Source organism: Lepidochelys kempii, chromosome 21 (assembly GCF_965140265.1).
Source record: "Lepidochelys kempii isolate rLepKem1 chromosome 21, rLepKem1.hap2, whole genome shotgun sequence".
NCBI lineage: Eukaryota > Metazoa > Chordata > Testudines > Cheloniidae > Lepidochelys > Lepidochelys kempii.
Window position 1 is genome coordinate 11,104,891 of NC_133276.1, and position 21,949 is coordinate 11,126,839.

Here is a 21,949-nt window from a genome sequence, read left to right on the forward strand (position 1 = left end):
AATCCACAGAAACCTTGTCTGAGATTCAGAGTAGGGGTGGGAGGCTGAGGAAAAGTAAATTTTTATAATGGGTCTCTACCGTTTTTGATCTTGTAGATTTTTGTTAGCTGGTGCCTCAGCTGGGCAGCAAAATTGTATCCTAACTTGTACAGAGTTGCTGTAGGCTGTTAAAGAGCTGCTGCGCTCCAATCCAGAGGTGGCTCTGTTTCAATAGTGGATGAAGTGATTCTGGTGTACTTTAAACTCCTCAGTGTTGTAAAGCAAGGGGCCAAAATTGTTCAACTACTGCAAGATTAGTTGTGTAGTTTTGCTGTGTGTGTTGAAATGTTGGCTTTTCTAAAGCATGTTAGTTACCCTGATGGGATCGTTGCTTGAGTCTTGAGCTGTGTTAGTGTTGGATACCCAGGTAGTTGCAAAGTATAGGTCAGTCAGCTTTCTTGGTCCAGAGCTAGTGCTCTGTAAGGGAAAATAGACATGGAGATTGGAAGGTCTTTGGGGCAGGGACTGTCTTGCTATGTCTTTGCCAGTGGGACCAGTTGTGGTCACTGTAATACAAATAGCTGAATTGGCTGCCAGTGAGCCAAAGATTAGTTTCATGTCTACTAGTGTATAAAGGTATTTAATAATTTAGGCCCTTGAGGAGAACACCTCTTGCCCCTGGTTACTGCTTGTTAGTTATGGTCCAGCCGGGTGAACCCACTTTCAGTACCAGGTTCATGCAGGGCTTTGATGGAATTTCTTCTTGGGGCTGCCAGAATTGCTCATTGGCTGGTTTAGGACATGCTGCAAATCCACACCTTTATTTCAGCTCTCTGGATCTTCTTTAGTCCCCTGCTTTCCCTATACTCTGTACCGGAGGGCGGGGGGGACTTCCTCTCTGTCAGATACTTGGGTACTCGTGGTGTGGTATGCTCTTGTGCCAGACAACTTTGTCTTGTACTGCATCTGGTGTGTTAGCTTTTGTTCCCTTTGAATGTCTTGTATGATAGTTTCTGTACAGCAAATGGACCAGTCCTGGCTTTGTGCCAGCATTTAAACAGGGAGTTGACATTGGGCATTACAACCCAGAGTAGTGGTGGGTGCACAGGTAAATACAGCCTGGTCCTGGTATAATGCAGAGCAGTGTGGGATGGCTGTTGGAGCTCTGCCAAGTTACTGTGAAGCTAGAGATATGTTCTCATGAAGGTTAGTCCACACTAATTCAACCACCGATTAACTAAATCCACTTTCAAAGTAGATTATAGATCAGTATTAAGGGGCCAATTAATATGCTTTAAGAACTGCATTGTGTGAACTCAGGTCTCGCTTAAATTTGCACGAACTAAAGGTAGTGCAAAATAAATCTCCCATGTAGGCAAGGCCTAAATACAGCATTGGCCTTGCAATTTATGTACCCTCAAATAAGAGTGGGCCCTTGAGCTTTCAGGATAGAGCAGTGAGTCCCCCCCCTTTTTGGTCCTGATGCTGGAGCAGAGGGGTGAAGGAATCTGGTAGCAGGGTTGTCCCCCTACTGCCAGTCCTGCCTCTGGAAGTGAAGAGTTTGCTGACGATGGAGGAGCCCCAGACAGCTGCTTGTCTTGCTCTTGCTTAAAACCAGCCCCATGTGCCTGCCTTGTAGGAGATTGCAAATGTTTCCTTTCTGTTCTGTGTGTCTTGCACTTAAAGTGCGATAGGATTAAGTTCTTTAAGCTGACCGAGTGATATATTGTGACACTGGAGCGATGTAAGTAAATTACTCTGAGTGAGTGATGGAGTAAATGTGCATCTTAAATGAGAAATGGAGGGTTGATTAAAACTGTAAGCCCTATTTTAGCCTTTTGACAGGCTTAAATGCTGTGGAAGGATAAAATGGAACTCTTGAAATTCCCCAGCAGAACAAGTCATAACACATCTCTCCCTTCTCCATGTACTCTGGAAAAAAGACACTGGATGGATTTCTTGCAGGGGGTCAGATATGTCTCAGGGCTTTGTATGTACTGGAATTTAATGTGAAGGTAGGAGGGTTAGAAGTTGATCACTTTTTGTCTCCAAGCAAAAAGGGCATGCACAGGAGGAAAATTCCAGAAGTAAATGCTTTTAATTCCATCCGCAAGGGTTTGAATCTCCTTAACTACGATGTGCGCATTTAAAATATGCACCACGGTCGGGGGAGGGTGGTTTGTGATTAAACCGCAGCAGAACCGCTTTCTTGGTCAGGTGACAGATTGAAACGATCTCTGAAGAAAGGAACCAAATCGCTCCCAGAATCCCTGAACTTTCTCAGTGTGATTGGTCATTGCCCCAGCAATGTTCAGAACTGGGCCTTAACAGCCTGGCTTCTCCTTGAGTAATTCAGTAAGTGTCCATCTGTATGCCTCAAATCTTTATTTTCAAACTCAGTGCTGATTTGCTTCTCTGTGGTTTTGTCAGACTACATATCTTCTACCACCCGCCACTCCTAGAGGAGAGAATCGGTGCCTCTTAAAAGGGAAGTTTTGCCTCGGTGGTGGAAACTGGGCTGGGTGACAACTTGGCTTGGAACCAAGCTTCACTTTCATTTATGCAAAATCTAAAGGAGTACTTGTGGCACCTTAGAGACTAACCAATTTATTTGAGCATAAGCTTTCGTGAGCTACAGCTCACTTCATCGGATGCATAATCTGCAAAATCTGTTTCTTTTGGCTTCATTTTTTTAAAAGGAAAGAAAAATAAATCTCCGTATTGGCAGCTTGGATTTAAAAAAAAAAAAAATCTTTTTTTCTGTACAAGCTCACCCCAAATTTTTCTTGGTTATAGTAACAGCGTAAAGCTGCTCTCAGATTTCTCCTTTCATCCGTTCTGGTTTCCTTTCTCACAAGGAGTTGAGCTGGGTCACTTGCTGTAATGCTCTGAGGTGTTTTTCTTAAATATGCCTGGGTTTTCATGTTTAATATGCATATAGAATTTTTGCCTTTTTTCTTCCTATATTAACCATTCTTCTCCCAAGTTTGGCTGCCAGGAAGGCTCAGATAGTTAGTTATTTGCTTTAAAGATAGCTGATGTGGAATTAAGACTTGCTGATGTTAAACTTTACTGCTTGCCTCTCCCCCTTGAGGCAGCTGCCTTCAGAATTCAGGCCTCTGTTTCCTAGAGCCATAATTGTCTCTCCGTTTTGAGTTAAAACTCTCTCGGGTCAGCCCAACATAAAGGACTTGCAGGAAAACACTAGGATTGTGTCTAAAGGATGTTGCCTGAACCTGGAGGCCTGATGATGGTGGTGAAGTCTTATCCCTAGAGGAATTAAAGGCGTCTCTCAGATTGCCTGGAGAGAGTCTGCTTGTCCTGTGAAGCATTCTGCTGATGGGTCTGATTGCTTTGCTCGTTAGATCCTGTGTGCAACATTTTATTCTGCTTGTTCTGTCAGCCTTTTGTCAAATTCACTTATGGCATCCATTGTGATGGAGACTTTGCATTCTCAGCCCCAGTGTCACATCCTTAGTAATGTCTGGGTAGGTCACCTGTCTTTATGCAGCCTGTCTTTCCTGTATTGGTTGGCAGTGATGGTTGCGGGTTATTGGGCCATGTGATTTCCTGCTGTATATTACTTGGATGGGCACATCTTCAGTAAAACCCTAATTCTAAACTATATCAAAACAAATAGGTCCATTGGAAGCAGTGTTATTAAATACAGCTGGGTAGTTCAGGTATGGATTGTATGGAAACCTGCATTGAACGTCCCAGAACTACCCATTAGAAGCTAACAAATCTACAAAACTGTCTACTTAAAGGCTTTTGTCAGTAGGTACGGCTGTTTAAGGGAGGCTGGGGAGAAACACTTCCTGAGTACCAGAAACAGTAATGCTGCTTGTTAAGATGTAACTTTTAAATAAACAAACTCGTCCCATCCTTGTTGTTCATAAATTAAGGATCCTCCTTTTGCTGAGGACAACACCTGATCAAGGAAACCACTTAACAATGTAAGATGTGGGGTTTTTTGTTGTTTAACAGGCTTCCATTGCTTAGTTTTCAAGATTTCTGTTTACCAAGGTGCTTTTGGAAAAGATTGTGTGCACTAGTAAATCTTTCTCCTTTCCCTGCACTTGAAAGAAATTTCCTGAAAATAGCAAAATGCAATTAGAGTAGGGGAAAGCACTGCCAGCATGCCTTCACCTGCTTGCTTTAGCTGGGAATACCACAGTCAGATACTCCTTGTTCTGTCTCTGTGAATGCCTGCCCATACCCAGGCACTCCCAACAGGTTGGGCATGCCTTTCTGATGTGGGGGGAAAAAGGGTGTAGTCTAATTGTTACAGCCTGTTCTTTGGGTCTATTTATTTCTTGTTGCTGTTCTGTGGTCTCCTGTGTGTGAATTAGTTTCTCCTCAGATTAACCGGTTCTGCTTTGCTCAGACTGACACACACCATTTAATTTTGGAGCTGTGAAGTTTAAACACAGGAAGTGCTGACTGGATAGAAATCTAGACCCCCACAGAAATCACTTGCATGTTCCCCATGGGTAAAGTTTTTGTTAAATACCCCCCTCTCCCCCAGTATGTGGGACATACTTTCTTCATACATTTTGGAAAGACCTCACTCATTATTATATATGTACTGTTCAAATTCTGCAGTTAGTAAATACCTATACATTTAGTGTATGCACCTATATTAATTTTGAATGTTTGTCAGATGACCACTAATAACTGTTCAATGTGTTCCGACTGGAGGGGGTGGCTTAACTATCAAGTGGAAATATCCAGATTTCCTAGAACCATGTGTTCAAATCCTAGGCGGGTCAGATTCTCTTCTTGCAGTTGACTCTCTTTTACATATCACTTTATGTGCTCAGCACAGATGTTAAAGATCCCAATGTGGTTTTCATTGTAGGTACTACCAACTTTTCTCTCTCCTGTTCTTGTGCAATGTGCTGTGTGCTAATTGAGCACCTGTCTGCTGCCCTCCAACCAGAAGTGGCTGCATTTCAGTAGTGCATCTTTTCATAGCATATGAAGAGCTCTGAAGCCCTTTGGGTGGAGGGAAGCACTATGTAAGTAATTGAGCACCGACAATATAAAACTCTTATTCTGCATGTTGATTGCAATAATCAGGGTGTTCTGCCACTTCCAATCTGTGCAATTGCAAACCTGAATACATCACTGTGGCCAACCTGATTCCAGGAACAACTTGTTTCGCATGGCTTAGACACAGCAATGTTAGGTATCCAAGTCTGAGTTGCCAGTTTAGTTAATTGCTTCCAGTGGCAGAGTAGATGACAGATACCACCTGGATATGATTATTGGCGATGATGAGGTATTCCGTGTTTGTGCAGTCACAAATAAGATTGTCTCTGTCCCATTTGTATGTGCAGCTGCCATGAATTGCCATCTGCCAGGAACTCATCGTGCAGGACATAGAGTAAAGGTACTGCTTTTCTGTTTGCCAGATATATTGCTCCTTTCTGCATCCTAATAGGTCTTGTCACTGGATGGTTTTGGTTTTCCCCCCTTGAGCTGATGCTATGAATGCTGAATTTAGGGTACCAATGGGTGGGTACTATTGAAGATGCATTCCTACATCCACCCCTCTTCAGGGAGCAGCGTGTATTGTGTGGCCAGCTTTGAGACGACGTTCAATCTGCAGTGTCTGCCTGAGCTTCGCAAAGTGATAGTGCTGTCACTGTGGGAGGATTAGGACAAGAAATTTGGGATCTAGGGCCCCAAACAGCAACAAGTCAAGCAGTAGGTAGCATCGAGCACAGCTGGTAGCTGCCTGGATCCGTAGCAGGCACCAGAGAGTAGAAGTGGCATTGCATTCTCACAGTGCCCTTTCAGGTCACATTGTGTGACTTGGGAGAATGGGTGGCTGGCAGGTAGTGACTGGGAGTCATTTAACGCTGACTTCACTAGTGCATACAGTGCATGTTTTCAGCCATGTGTGGGCCCCACAGTCTTGGTAGATCCAAGGCTGCTATAGTCTGTCTTCCTCCCCTTGTCATCTGGATGAACTCCATAGCCTGTCCTTTCTGAGTCGTTCTCATACAGGGGTAAATGCTGATGCTGAGGAGAAGAGCTTAGTGCCTGGAATACTTAAGGCTTCATAAAGCATTCCTGACAACTTTGGGAATGCTCTGTGATCTAGCTCCTGCTTCCTTTAACTGTGTCCTTTTTTTAATCAAAACAGCTGGCTGGGGATGGCCCCTCTGAGGTCCTTGGTAGCTTCCAGATCTGCTGCTAGTGTGTGTGTGTGTATTTACTTTTAAAGTCCTGAGCTTATGTTGTGGACACATACAGCATAAATGTAGATATGACACATTGCTCCACTGCATCCTCTCTGGTCAAACGTCCTGCATCACCCTTCCATACCCGTTCAAACACAGCAAGTTGGCTTTATAGCCTCTTGCATCCCACAAGAAGGAAGAGGAGATTTTTGATCTAAACAATAGTCCACCCTCAAAATAACATGACTTTGTGACAAAGGTCTCCCTTATTGAGTCTCTATTAGCTGCTTGCTACCCTATTTTGTAAAATGCTTGGCAATATTGTGGTGATTGAAATATTCAATAACTCATTTATTTAGCGTTTCTCTTCTGGTAAAATTTAAGGCACAAATGTTAGTGGGAGAACATTATACGTGACAAATGCTTCCCGTACAAGATTGGAATGTTAAGTGACACTTAATGCATGCATTTAGAATGCCTGTACTCTCTGCAATGCATTATATAATTATGCTTTGGATTAAATGGCCACACACATCTGATACAGTATGTCGGAATTTGTTTTCATAATTGATAAGGCACTTCAGTTGTAAAATGCTAAAGCCAAGCTTTATAATAATTTGTCTGTTTGAACTCTGTTAGGTTGCTGGAAAAATATTTTCCAATGAGTTTTTTTCCCCCCCTAAAGGTACAGAAGGCAACATGGACTCCTGTTTAAGATGTTTGTCCCTTTGACAGCGTTGTCTCACAGTGAAAGCACAGGACGAGGAGTCAAAGGTTGTACTCCCAGTTCTGCCATATATTTATTTTCCAAGATTTCCTATCTGTAAAATAGGCATAATAATAACCTACCTCACAGCATTGTTAAGAAATATTTATAGCATGCTTTGAAAATATAAATCACTGTAAAAGTGTCAGGCATTTGCTGAGGTACATTGTGTTCATTTTCCATGCCTGTGTATGTATGGCAAATACGAAAAGGTGAGGACGGTCTTGCATTAGGAAAGCTAAGATCTGGTGTCTTGAGGAAGTAATATTAACTCTGTATTCTACACTTTGAGAATAATGGGTGGTATGAGCTCATAAGTCTCCAACTCTAACTACTATTATCTCATGACCTGAGCTTGTAGTTGAGGCACTGAATGAGGTTTCAGAACATCTGGGCTTAATTGCCAGCTGCTAGGCCTCCTTTGTGACCTTGAGCAAGTCTCTTACTCTCACTATTCCTCAATTTCCCCACCTCTGAAGTAGGGATAATTCTACTTCTAGCACCTTTTGTCTCAACTATTTATAATGTGAATTCTTCAAGGCAGGAAAACTGCCGTATGCTGTCTGTACAGTGCCTAGGACAATGCAACGCCAATCTTAATTGGGATTTCCAGATGCTCCTTTAATATGAATAATAAATGAGACTCCAGGTTATGTATTGGTGACTCTTCTGTTACTTGCTGTTGGAAAGTAGCGCTGAGGTACTTTCGTCTTGATCCAAGCACAGCACTCCTGGATGATTTTCTGATCAGCTACTGTGGGCAGAAAGAAGTAGATGGTGAGGCGGGGGGTGGGCAAAATTAGGTTGGTTTAAAAAAAAAAAAAAAAAGTGTTTGGGGGGCAGTTAGTGTCCTAAAGCAATGTGCCTTATTCAGATATTTTCCCCAACAGGAAGCTATAGTTAAAATGCCAAGGACCAAAGGTACTTGCTGAAGCAAGAGAAGCAGAGCAGAAAAAACTGTATGAAGAGGTGGATGTTATAACTTTTAGGACTTGCCTTATTTCCATAGTGTTCTTCCTTTTTAAATGCATTTAATATGGATATCAGAAACATGTAAAATTCTTCCTTAGCTGATGTCAAGAAATGGGAGACCAGTCCCAGATTATTGTCGCTGGGAAGTTGGTGTCTTCAGAACAAAGATTAATATTATAAATCGAAAAAACTTTTTGAAGTAAGGCTAGGGAAAAAACCAAACCATTCACAGAAAGCTAGTCAGCTCTGCTTCAAACCGTCTCTGCTCTTTTAGCTGTCTGAAAATTATATGAAACTTGTATTGCATGATTCTTTCAACGCTGTGAGGCGCAGAATATTATAAGAATGCTGTTTTGTTTTTCTTTAATCAGGGAAATAGCTTAATAACAATGTCTGCATGTAACACTTCATACAGTGGACACAGTTTCCCTCCATCATTTCAATACCTAAGAGTATAACTGTGTTCACTGTAGATCTCAAAGTAGCTTAATATTTTTATCTCCGGTTTACAGATTGGGAAACTGAGGAATTGTGCTTTAAGCAGCTTTCCCAGTGCTCCCCAGCAGAGCCAGGAATAGAACTCAGGTGTAATGACTTCTAAGCTGGTCAGCGCTCTTCTGGCCTACTGCGGGCAGGGCATAGTATTATTAGAGGTGGGACTTCATGAATTTTAATCCCAGTTCTGACTTCCTTTATGGCCTTGGGCAGCTAATTTTAATGCTACTCTTCCAGTTTTCCCCATCTATAAAAATGGGGGTGATGCCCCTGAAAGGCAGTTATTCCCCTCATTTCATTCCTGTCTGTATGCTGTTGGCTGTTATGCTTTCTCTTTGGAGACGCAGGCCCATATCTTGCTCTACCTTATCACAGTCAAAGGTCAGCGATTGAAGGCAGAAGTCAGCTGAGTTTCCATGAAAGGAGGCTGAGCCCCTCAGACAGGTATGCAGTGTTCTGATTTCCCATAGGTTCTTCCTGTCTTCAGCCTGTAAAGCCAACTTAATTAATGGGCTTTTAATGTCTGATTTTTTTTTTTACTGCTGTATGTGTTCTAAAATGCCTCTTGAAATGGACTGTTACAAGGAGGAGTTATGCACTATCATTTCTTCATCCTCTGTCCCCAGGAAAACAAACCTGTTAAAAAGATGGTGTTAGCTGAACAGGGTTTGACAGTGAACGTCACTTGGATACTAATGAGTCCAAAGTCAGTGCTTAAAAATTTCAAAATGCTTATGGGAACAGTACCATCTCCAACATGATATAAGAATCATCCACCTTCTGACAGTGAACACAAGTACAAGTACAGAGCAATGCAAACCTGTTCTATTCTGTTGTTCTGGGCTTCTCAGTGGCTCTGCGCACACCAAGTATTTATCTCAGTTAGTGCAATGGCTTTCAAATTGCTTGGCACCAAAGATCTGCACTGCTTCTGTTTCCATGATGCAGAAGCTTTGGATTGTCGTCAAAATTGCATTTCCTTTCAGTTTTCCGAATGTGAGGGTTCAGGTCCTAGAGGACTTTACTTCAGGGCTGGTCTTTGGTGTTTTTTGCAAAATGTCAACTTGCAGCAGAGGAGAATGAATCCTTTGCAGGGAGGACTAGGGATGTATTTTCTGGCAATTAAAAAAAAAAAAAGCCACAATCCAGTCCTCCTAGTTAGAACAGTACCAGATTGCATGAGCGACTACTAAAAAGAACATGACTCTTCAGAAGCCTCTTTCAGATCGAAAGATAAAAGCCAGCCCTGGCAAGAATGGTTTAGCAATGTTGGATGGGAATGAACTCTAACAGAGAAAACTGCATGTAAGTGTTTCTCTCTCTCTCTCTCTCTCTCTCTCTCTCTGAAACCTTGAAGCCTCTTGGTAGTCCTTTCAGACTCTGAGGGTATCAAATCCCCATTTGAGAGATCTTGTTACTCGATGGGTGCGTTTGTGTTCTTTATATCAATGGACATGACCAACAGATTATTCTGTAGCTTGTAACTCTTCCCCAATATGTAATAACTTTCTTCTGTCACTTGTAAAGGCCTCTGTTTTCTAACTGCACCAAATTTCTAAGCACTGTAACACTTGCCAGTTAATTAAAACTTTATCTGAGCCTCCTATGACAACTGCCTGCTGCCTTTCCCACTCTGGCTTTCTGTCCGCAACCACTTTACAATCACTCTTGACTACATAATGCTTAACTTTAACCCCTTAATATCCGCGCCGTAAGCTCCCTCAGTTGTGCGGTCAAAGGGTGGTGTTCCTTGCAACAGTTCTGTCAGTGGGTATGTCCATGCTGCTAAGAAAAACCTGCGGTACTGAGTCTCAGAGCCCAGCTCCGTTGGCTCAGGCTGGAGCTGCAGGGCTAAAAATATCACTGTAGACTGTCCTGCTTGAGCTGGAGCCCCCAGGCTCTGAGAGCAGGTGAGGGGCCTGGGTTTCAGAGGCCAGGATCTAGCCTGAGTGCAAATGCTTACACTGCTATTTTTAGCTCTGCAGCCTGAGCCTCCTGAACCAATTGACCTGGACTCTCGCAGGTTTTAATTTGTAGTGTAGGCATACCGACTCTTTGTACAGGTAAGGTATGAGGTGCCACTCAGATTGTTCCTCTTCTGTAACTATGCCAGATACTGCAAACGGCTCTGAGGAAAAGGCACATCTTCCACAAAGAAATACTCCCATCCCAATGTCCTCTCAAAGTCTGGTCTCTGCAGACCATAGTATGTAGTCACTTTACTGTGTCTAGATCTGATAAGAAAAAACTCAGTATCTCAGTTTGTGTCAAGTGCCATGCACTGATCCTTTCCTAATAAACAAAGATTTGGTTTCTAGGAAGGCTTAATAATTATATAGCAGTTTTAACTGAGGAGGAGCTGAAGATGGAGCAAAGGGAAGAGAAGACTAATTTACTTCCGTCACAATCCCAACACCTAAGGATAAATGTTTCTCTTTTTGATCCCTACTTCATTCTAGGCCTTGGGATGAGTTGACCTTTTTTTGACCAAGGTGGGCTAGTTGGAGTTTTATTTCTTTCCATTAGTAAGAATAAAAAGTCACCTGTTGCAGACTATGGGCACCTTTTATTGCTTTTTAAAAAGCAAAATTATACCATAAAGACTCCTGCAACAGCCAAACCTCCTCATAATAAGAACAAGCCAAGCCTTCCTGGTGGAAATACTCCATCTCCACATTCAAGGTCTTGCCCTCTTCCCTGTTTTCCTAGTAAGAAAAGTGGTCTCTGCATCTGTAAAAGATTTACACTCTGATGTCAGAAGTGTGGCTGCTTCAGAGCTCTGAGACTTTTCTTCTGAGCCAAGTATGCTATTGCTATACTGCTGTGACCTTGGGCAAGTCGCTTGATTTTCAGTCTCCGTTTTCCCCATCTCTGAGATGGGGATAATAAAAATGATCCACTTCATGAAGTAATTTGAAATCTTCATATGAAAGATACCATAGGTACTAAGTGTTGGTGGTGGTTAACTGCAGGCATTGGGCGCTGTGTGTGTGTGTGTACACAACATGAATCTATACCCCTCTGATTTCCTGTCCTTATGCCAAGTAGCTAAATTTGCTCTGGTTTTGTTCAGGTTAGCACAATCTATGAAAGAGGATATGCAGATACAACATTTATAACCTTGCCCAGACTAAAAACAAGTGGCTCTGCCATAATTTTAACCATTAATTGCCACTGTAAATCCAGCAATAAATTGGCTGGGTAACCACACTCCATGAGCCCACTGCCAAATGGAAACCACAGAGCTCTAGAATTGACTAAATCCCACTCAGGCTTCATGGCAGCTGAAAGTGGGAGGGCACTTCCTGGATTCTGGCCTGTAGTTTATTCTGTCTGAGCTGACGCAAAGATGTCTCAAAAGTTCACAGCCAGGGCTTTAACCCTGCTTCTCAAGTGATGCTAGCAGTATCTGCGGTACTGTACGCATTCAGTGACCACTTCATTTTCATTCATTCTGTGCTGCAGGAAACAGGGACTGGAAGAAGTACTACTTGAGGGCTAGTGAAAATACTGTATGTGAACTGAAGGCAAGAAAGGCAAGAATCCTTCCTATAGATCTCGCCATGTGGGTTTTGTCTTCTAGATTACATATGCTCCACAGTAGTGCCTTGATACTGGTCTTGTATCGGGGAAATTGCATTGCTTGTACTTTCAAAATTCAAGATCGGTGAATTAACAGCAGAGCTGGGATGAATCACCCAGGCCTTCTTGACTCTCAGCTTCAGACTTAGTCCACTAGAGCAGTGGTTCTCAACCTCTCCAGATTATTGAAGCCCTTTCGGGAGTCTGATTTGTCTTGTGTACCCCTAGTTCACGTCACTTAAAAACTACTTGCTTACAAAAATCAGACCTAAAAAGATGAGTGTCACAGCACACCAGTACTGAAAAAGGGCTGACTTTCTCAAATTGACTGGAATATAAATATTGTACTTGAGCCCGTTTGTCACTTGTAAGCCTAGTCTGAAGCTTGAGCCCCAGGTGGCAGGGCTGAAGCATGTAACTTAGCTTTGCGGGGCCCTGGGCACTTGCCCCGCTTGCCACTAAACCTGTCCCGTGACCCCTCCCCCATCCGGGGGGCTGCAACCCTCCTGGTGTACCCATGATTGAGAACCACTGCACTAGAGCTCTTTATCTCGTCTCTGTATTTGGTCCTAAGAAGTCTTGACTTTCAGGCCCCTAAGCCAGTCCCTCTGAGGATGGAATGCATTGTACAGTTCTAGGAACAATTCTATTCTGGGGACCAGATCATCTTACGCACTGTCCCTAAGTGTGTTCTGAGGGGGAAGACAGCATGGGCTACGAAAAGGGAAGCCAATATTCTTGCGTTCCAGTCGTCAATGAGGTGTACAGCCTAAGGATTTATATTGTCTGTCTTCTGAGGTAGATATTGAGGACTATGCAGTTTATTGTGTAGGGATGTATTTGGATAGGACATTTAAGTAGAAGTCCCATCTTCTCTTTGTGCAAGGTAGATTTCATGGCTTGCTCTTCCCCGCCAGTGCCCTTGGCCGTTGTTTTTTCTCTACACTGCTTATTGTCCTTTATCTATGTCTCGAAGGCTTTTTATAACAGTCTAACCGCTGGATCACGTGGGTTCTCTTGATGGGAACAAACGTCAATGATGTATTTTGTGGCTGGGGAGGCCAACTTAAGTTTTTGAGCATGTTTGTCAGAATGAGGGAAGCAAATTGTTTGGTTTACATTTGAATTCCTGCTTGGTCTACATAGGACTCCCAATTGGTTTGGTGCCCTTCCTGTGTTACCCCAGTTCCTTTCTGCTGAGTTGATGCAGTGTGTGGGGGGTGGCATTTTTCTGGCGAGTGGCCCATGAGTAATGACTGTTATAGAAAACCTAATGACTGCTTGTGTTGCCTGTGTATCGTACCATGAGCCACAGTGATTACGTGCTGTGGAGGAAATGATATTGTCAGCCCTGGTTCATAAACAGCAACAGTTCACTCTTATTTTAAGACAGTGCAATAGGGGAGGGGAGGAGGGCAACCAAGTACCAGTCCTGCTTCTCTTTAAAAAGCCAAACAAAAATGCCTATGGGAGCCTTTCTAGGCTCAATTAATTAATCATACTGTACTTTTGAATGCATCGGTTTCAAAACAGGCCAATGTGCAGCAAAAAGGGGCTTATAAAAGAAGGCACTCTTAGAGATGGAAGTCTACAGCTTTCTTTGGAAGCATGTCTGAGTTCAGATGTACCCATCCCATCTTTTTAAAAGCAGGTTTAAGTGCTGGTGAAAGCTGCCAGACATGGCAGCCCTAGAAATTGAGTTCCTTCTACTACTACATCATGGGCAAGGGTAGTGCGCACTTCCTGCCCACATGCTCTCTCCCCTGGCTGTGTCAGTATATTTCAATCCTGTTCTAGATGGGCTGCTTCTAAGGAGTAAGAGAAGATTAATTCTCCATGGCCCATTAAGTTCTTGGTCTCACTCTGCCAACAAGGCAGGCCAGTTGTGACAGTAGTTCTTGGAGCTGCTCTGAGACCACCTACTTGTTTCACACAGACTCACTAACAGCTGTCAGAGGGAGATTATTTTTGGTCACCACTGACTCAGAGTGGACTTGCATAAGTGATCTAGAGATTAAACGTTCTGTATCCCATAACTAATCTCCCACTTATGTATCCTTTAATGGTTTTTACCATTGAGAAAAGGGACCTCCAGCTGACGAAAATCCTTCAGAGAAGGGAGAGGATTAGTTGTGGGTTGATGGTGTGGGGTGTTGAACCTGTTCTTGTGGTTAATTTTTAGATAGACTTTTGCCACCGATGTTCCTTTAAAACTTCTTAATGATCTAATGTACTGTTGAGAAGCCTTAAGGATATTCATTGGTGAGGGAATAGCAAACCTCTGGCTGCAGAACTCAGATCTTTGGGAGGAATGCTGAGTAGTGAGTCTACTTAATGACTCTGTTATGCTTTGTAACGTTTGTTACCCTCGTTTAACACAGCATTGTGCAATATCTGTTCTCTGCCTTACTGCAGTTAATTGCAGCTGCCAGTCCATTATTATGGCTTGATTTGAAATAAGAGACTTAGCATAAGAACTCTGCAGAAACTTTTCCTTTTCCTTGCCAGCTGGCTGCCTCTAAATTTGGTACATGACTTATTGTTTGAGATTTTTATCTTGCAGCATCTGGAGGGGACCAAATGTGAACTGTGTTGACAGTACTGGATACACTCCGCTGCACCACGCTGCTTTGAACGGCCACAAGTAAGCAATTTTACTATAGTGCCTCTTACCTTAAAGTGCCTCTGGAGAGAGAGCGTGCACTATACAATTCCTTTATTCACAAGTATGCGGCTGCCTCAGAGATAGAACGGGGCAGTGGTGCAGTACGACACCACCTTCAGGACAAGAAGTGAAGAACACCAGATTGCGGTGAAATTGTACAGACATATTTTGCAGAATGCAATTAGTCAGACTTAAAATTTGGCTAGGATGCTTGGGCTATCTCGAACACACTTTCATCTTCAACCACAACTGATGAACGCCTATTGTTGTGGAACTCATCCAGAAGAGGATCTCTCCAGGAACAGAGCCCCGTAGAATCCTACTGGTGTATGTGTGTTAATGCTGCCCCTATGTGCATGTCTATTACAATGCTGTCTCCAATTACGTGATCACATTTTCTTAAATACAATACAATAACATGCAGTTTTTCTAGTCTTTAGTACATGTGTAGAATCTTGGCTAGTAGTGAACAGTGATAAGATGATGTATTGAAACTTAAATAGCCTTAAAAACCTAACTTTTTGCCTCAAAGCTTTTTTCCTTAGTTTTACTCGGCTTGTACCATGACCGTAGGAGCTTGCCTCCAATAGGTTTTTTGCACTAAGACACTCACTCAGACACTACCAATGCAGGTGTAAAAAGTGACTCACACCAATGCAACAAATTGACACTGGTGCGACTCACATTGCACAGCTGTGCAGCATGTCTGAAGAACAGGTTTCCACCAGTGTGACCAAAATGATCACAAGTTTAGAAAGTATGACCTATGTGGAAATTCTTCTAGCAAAGAGAAGGCTGAGGGGAGATACAAGTCTTCAGATAACAAGTTGTTATAAAGAGGATGGTGATCCAGTGTCCACAGAGGATAGGACAAGAAACAATTGGCTTAATTTGCAGCAAGGGAGATTTAACCTAAATCTTAGGTATTAGGAAAACGTTCTAACTCTTAAGGATAGTTACACACTGGAACAGGTTACTTGGGGAGGTTGTGGAATAGCCATTGTTGGAAGCTTTCAAAAACAGGTTAGACAAACACCTGTCAGGGATGGTCTAGGTATATTTAATCAGCACAGGGAGATGGACTCAGGACCTCTTGAGGTCCTTTCCAGCCCTACATGTCTATAATTCTTCGGCAACGCTTTGTGGGAATTTTTAAATCCACAAAACTTTAATTTTGATAAAAAGAAATTATTACTGTTCAGATTTGGGGGGGGTGTGTGTTGGTTTTTTTTTTTGTGGTTTTATGTTGTGTTTGTATACCACTGTTCTTGAGCAGCCTAAACTTTTTGGGTGCTAACTGCTAAACAGTACCCTTTTTGGTTATGTTGCGACTGAGTATCTTGGAGACTCATAGCCTTATTTTCCAGGGACGTGGTGGAAGTTCTGCTGAGGAATGATGCGCTAACCAATGTGGCGGACTGCAAAGGTTGTTACCCTCTTCACTTGGCAGCCTGGAAAGGAGATGCAGAGATAGTAAAACTTCTCATCCATCAGGGACCCTCCCACACTAAAGTGAATGAACAGGTCTGAATATCTTCCTCCTCCTATTGGTGTCTAATGTACCAGCAGATTTGTATTCCTAGGGTGGAAAAGAATGTCAGCCGTATGACACAAGGTGCTGAGCAATTTGGAAATGGATGGGTTTGAATGTTGGAAACACTGTTGCTTGGTGTGGTGCTCTAATTCTGATGGGTTAAATCAAATTTTGAGTGGTTGGGTGTGAAAGTGAGCAGTCAACCACAGAGTGCCTGGGAAGTGGTGATCTGCTCTCCTACTGGGTTTTCAGAACAAACACTGGCTATTATTTATTTCCTCTCCAGTTGCTGGATGATTAAGTGAAGATTGCTAGTACTGTCAAAGGATATATACTGGCTCTTTCTGTTGGGAACTAATCAAAGCAGCTTTAAGTCTTTGGTTGACCCCACATGCCTAGTGCTCTTTTTTTTTTTTAAGTACTTGTGCCCACTTGACTAATTGTGTGGGTTTTTAAAAGCATATGGCCTGCATCTACCCCAAATAAAGAACTATAACTTGATCCTAAAGCACAGTCCTCTCAATTGGATGAGACGATCAAGTAAGAGAGCCTCCTTTCTGCACCCTGGTCTTTGAGTGGGATGCAGGTTGGCTTGGCTTGTATCAATCTGTTGTTCTGTGCTGTCTTCTCATCTTGGAGTGCTAACTTCCCTGTGTAGCTTTCCCATGAAAGCCTGTCGTGTTTTCTCCATGCATCTCTGACACAAATAAGAGCACGTGTGAAATGCATGTCCACTCACTCAGACAGGTGGCTGCTGGATATAAACAAATACTTAGTCCTGCTTTGAGTGCAGGGGACTGTCTAGAAGACCTCTCAAGGTCTATGGTTTTATGATTCTATGATTTTGCCCTTTAGCTAAGCATTTGGTTAAGGAAGCAGCCTGTTATTAAGTAATGTCCTCCTATTTGCAGACTGGGAGGCAAATGTGTTCTTTAGTACCATTCAGACTATCAGTAAACCTCCCCTATTATAGAGGTGTTCCCTAGTGGTTGGAGGAAAGGACTGGAACTCAGGAGTTCTGGAGTTCTAAACTTGGCTGAGACACATACTCCCTGTGACACCTTGCACAAGATGCTTAAATTCTCTGTTCCTCGTAAGTAAAATGGAGTTCCTTGCCTCGCAAGGCCATTCTCAGGCTGAATTAGTAGTTTGTAAAGCACCGTGAGGATGAAAAGTGCTGTCAATGCTAATTATTACCACTCCTTGATTAAGTAAGAATAGCTAAATGTGCACGTTTAAAATGTCTTTGATTACATTATGTTTGGCAATCATGTTTCAGCTCCAGGCCTAGTAGTGCCCCGCAGCACAGCTGCAGGCAGCCAATCTGTTCTATTTAAATATATTGGTTGTAAACAGATTTAAGAAGCATACTCAACTGTTTACAATCAATCTGTGATGGAGTCAACCAAGTGATCATGTAAGTCTTAGTGCATCTGTTGCCTGAGGTTAGAGTAGGACAGGTATGAAAGAAACCTGTGCAGAAGATGGAATTGAGCGTAATTCTTCACGGTAATGTTTCTCTAATATTTGGTCTTGAGTGGGAACCTTTGTTCATTTATAAAGTCTATTAAATAGCCTGCACATTTTATGTTTTAGAGGTTTGTAAATGCTGTGCACAGTGGTTCAAATTATGCAATCTACCAGCTGGAATGACCGGTGTAGTTAACTGGAATGAGATGCTATGTTGTCATCCCCACCCTTTCAGAGTCACCCATTGCTTTGTTGCTGTATCTCACCCATTTCATTGTCACATTTTTCTTTTTTCCTCTCCTTTTTGTAGAATACTCTTGAGATCAAAGAACTCAAAAAGTACGGCCCTTTTGACCCCTATATCAATGCCAAGGTGTGTACTTCGCTGTCAGGATTTCACTGCATCATTACTCCAAGCTGCACTTTCATGCATCCAGGTGTATTGTCATCTAGTTGGCTGATGCCTGCTTGGTTTCCAGCCACTTGAGGAACAGTAAAATGCAACCATTTATTTGTGGGTTTCTTTAAGCCAGGTCTAGAGAGATTATTTAGGGAAATCTCTTCCCTACTTTCAATACTTAAACATATGAGATTCGTGGTGATGGTCAATTTGGTTGGATGACTTCCAAAAGGTAACAATTTCATTAAAATGCTTCAGATTTTGTTTCACATCCTCTAATTATTACTGAGCAGAAATTGAACGAATGGGTATTTTTTTTCTTGCTTAAAGATGGCTGCATTTTCTTCATGGGGTTTCCAGAGTGAATGACCAATCTCCTTTGTAGTGACATTATACTATTTTTCTAAATGGATAGTTAATGCTTTTGGTGGCAGCGGACAGTAATGTCTGTACCATCTAAGACCTCCCATTTTGCTTGTTGCATCGGTCCCTTGTTTTGGTGTTGAGTCCTTGTGTTTTGTGTCTGGCTCTTTATCCCCAGTCTTCTGTCCCTGTGTTTTTTTTGCCTGTTGGTTTTTCTCTCTGCTTTCAGGAAATCTTGATCCAAAAAAGGGCACAAAAATAAGAACTTACCATCCAGTGAAGCAGATTTAAATGTTTCTAAGGTCATTTGTTCTGTCTGCCAGTGGATAGACAGTAGTATTTTGCTCAGACACCTGCCGTGTTTGAGTTTTATTTATAGCCAGGCTTCAGGCAAGTGATATAATAGCCCACTGATTTATCATGAGATGCTTCTGTTTTCAACTATCAACCCAGGATGGCTTCTGGACAACTCTTCTGGAGTCATCCAGCCATGGCAGATTTTAGTTCTTTAAAGTTCAGTTAAAAGTTCAACTGTGCTTGATCTGCAGTACCGTACACAGGCAGAGTTCTTGGGCTTCCCAGCTGATGGGGGAGTAGGGTGATTGTATTTGCAGATATCTGTTACAGGAAATAAACTCCAGTGCATACCTCTTTTTGAATAAAAATGTGTAACTGAAGATCACATTTTCTCCATTTTTTTTTTTAAAGGTGGAATTTTACAGCAACAAGTCTTTTCTGTGGAAACACATACTAAGGATGGGGAATTTAATGTGTTAAAAGGAGCTTTGGAAAATAATGTTGGAGTTTGTCAGTCTTTCTTGTGAAAGAAGTGCTGCAATGCAGTGCTACTGAGCTAAAATATCTCTAGAGATATTAAGTTAGTCATATCTTTTTTGTGGACTTGGTTTTTGTAAAGGATATTTTTAAAAGACTTTCCTTGGGCTTCTGGTGCACTGATCATAAGTTAAAAAGAGAACTGCATTTTATTTAGGATAACTTTTTCAAAAGCTCCTAAGGCCCCTAAGTCCTTTAGTCACTCAAGTGTGAGCTAAGTGTCATTGGAAGTCAGTGTGACTTAAGAGCCACTGTTTCAAAAATAAGACTTGGGTGCTTCTGACAGGTTTAAAAAAAGATGCCTATCATGGAATATCAGGGTTGGAAGGGACCTCAGGAGTTCATCTAGTCCAACCCCCTGCTCAAAGCAGGATTAATCCCCAGTTTTTGCCCCAGATCCCTAAATGGTCCCCTCAAGAATTGAACTCTCAACCCTGGATTTAGCAGGCCAATGCTCAAACCACTGAGCTATCCCTCCCCCCTACAACTGAGCAGATGGTCCCTGCAGTGTACGCTGCAGGTGACCTGATTATAGGGTATTCCAGACCTGAGGAAGCTGTGTATAATGAGTGGTATAATTAAGTTAAGGAGATGAGGGAGTGCTATCTTTGTTTTTGTAACTGTTATTTCCTTTAATTTGGCTAACTCCTGTGAAGAAACTGACCAGTTAACCAAAACCAGAGTAGAAAAGCTCTCAGTCCTGCAGTTAAAGGAAAAATAAGCTATGCCACACAAGTTCTCTGTATCTTTTTAATTGCTCTCTGGAAACAAACAAATAATGGAGATTGGGTTTAATGTGTGCTATAAAATCTGCATGGGCCACTGATAAAAGTGGAAGCATACCATCTCCAGTCTGCAAATAAAACTGGGCAGTGAACCCACCCGATGGATGGCCAGACAACTGGGGATCCTTTTTCTGAAATGTTTGTGTTTGGCAGTGTTGGGCACCTACAGAAATGGGAGAATCCGTTCAATCCTGTGTCCCGCGTGGAGTTCCTTTTTGCATTCATGGGCGTGCAAGGGGACTGCAGACTCTTGTGTGGAATGGTGATGCTGTAACTGATCCCAGAGCTTCTGGCTACTTCCCTACCCTGTTATATCGGAATGTTATGGCACGCTGCTTAGTGGAGAAGTAGCCTGGGTGTTGCTCAGCAAGTGTTTCTTCTTTCATCTTGGGATGCAATCACAGTGAGAGGGCTGTCTGTGTGTTTCAGATTGTATTTCAGTGAGTGCATGAAGGACTGGGAGCATAGCTGGGCCCTGCATGGAGGCTTTCCAAAGGGTTTTATAGGCTGAGAGCACTTTTTCTTAGAAATGCGCAAAGCAAGAAAGCCCAGATAATGTGTTAGGAGAGGGAACTAGGAAAATTGTGGGAAGGTGTGTTGAAATGTTAGTATTGAATGCTCCAGTGCAAAGTGGTGTGTTTGTGAAAGGCATAGGATTCAGGTCTGATAAGGGGTATGGTAGGTAGGTACGTAGTTACCAGCGTTGGAAAAATTTACCAGACACCTACTAGCTCCAGAGGCTGATGCGTAAGCTGAGGCTTTTCCCCTCTTCTGCTTCTCTACTCAGAGGTCCCTGGGCTAAGTCTGGTAGGAAGCCCAACTTCCTATTCCCAACTGCTGTGAAGAGGGGCGGTGGTGGGATTGCTACAGGAGTGCTGTCCCTGGATCCTACTTAGGGTCTCCATTGTTCTTATCTGTCTTTGACTAGTAAGTCTGAAACATGAAGTCTCACTGTCTCTGGCTCCTGGGAAGGAGTTTTGTCTCCCACCATAGAGTAACCAGGGGGTCTGCCCTTTTGTCATTCTCCACCCTCATTTGGGGTGGTGATTTGGGGCATGGAGGTGAGTCTCCTCTGCCCTGAATAGCTTCAGTGCTTGCCTTGGCTGTTCATAGCTTTCCCAGTTGTCCATTTCTCTGCTCCCCACAGTGCATTTGTGGGTTTCTGATTTGTATGTTTGGTATTGATTGCTCTGTGTATGTTTGCCCTAAATAACTTTCTGTTATTAACATAAGGGAAGTGATTTCAGGGTAAATGCTCAAAAGTCCAAGTGAGTGCATGTACAACGGAAAACCTGGATAGTGACCCTCCCATTTCTCCTAGTAGAAGGAGTGGAGACCCATGAAGATACCAGCTCTTGCTGTCTGCTGCTGAGACAATGAGCATTTATGCAGCTGAGTTCACAGGAGCTTCTGGCTCTCATTCAGTGGTGGAGAAAGACTTGGTTTAGATACTGTTAGTACAGTCTGTTTCATCCTGTGACCCCATATTAGAAAAGGAAAAAGGTTTAGGGTCCCATCCATAGTTTCAGGGCCTCCTCCCATCTCTCTGTAAGGAAAGAGAGGGTGGTCATGACCCCTCCCTCTTTGGACCAGATTGCCATCTGAAGGTAGAGGACCTAAGGAATACTTATTAGAAAATTATTTAATGCCGTCTCTGAGACACTCCTTCAACAGGTATACACTTCTGTATGCATGCAGTGCTGTGTGGATCTATTTGAGGGGTATGAATTTTGTGCTGGTGAAAGGTTCTAGGCTGGCAGCCCTAATGGTGGAAATTTTCTGCGCTCATGCTGTGTCTGGCAAGGAGTTTTCCCCTCACACTGTCCCACCATTGCGCCTGCTGGGAGAAATCTGCTCTAGGAGTGAGCACAACAGTCTCCGCACCATTCTGCAGAGATTGGGAAGATTGCTTA

General features: G+C 42.8%; 1 protein-coding gene across 6 annotated transcripts in view; it reads left to right on the forward strand.

Moving 5' to 3' along the window:
• The window catches only part of ANKS1A (ankyrin repeat and sterile alpha motif domain containing 1A), a 155,267-nt gene that overhangs the window by 30,862 nt on the left and 102,456 nt on the right, over positions 1 to 21,949 (forward strand). For 4 of the 6 annotated variants that reach the window (XR_012155829.1, XM_073320116.1, XM_073320117.1 and 1 more), the window contains exons 2-4: positions 14,549 to 14,629; positions 16,018 to 16,174; positions 17,965 to 18,027. Coding sequence is in view for 5 of the 6 variants with exons in the window: in XM_073320116.1 (XP_073176217.1) it covers positions 14,549 to 14,629; positions 16,018 to 16,174; positions 17,965 to 18,027 (301 nt within the window). In the remaining variant the exon portion in view is untranslated. The remainder of the gene's footprint in view (positions 1 to 14,548; positions 14,630 to 16,017; positions 16,175 to 17,964; positions 18,028 to 21,949) is intronic. The other 2 variants (XM_073320118.1, XM_073320127.1) reach the window with 1 other exon arrangement.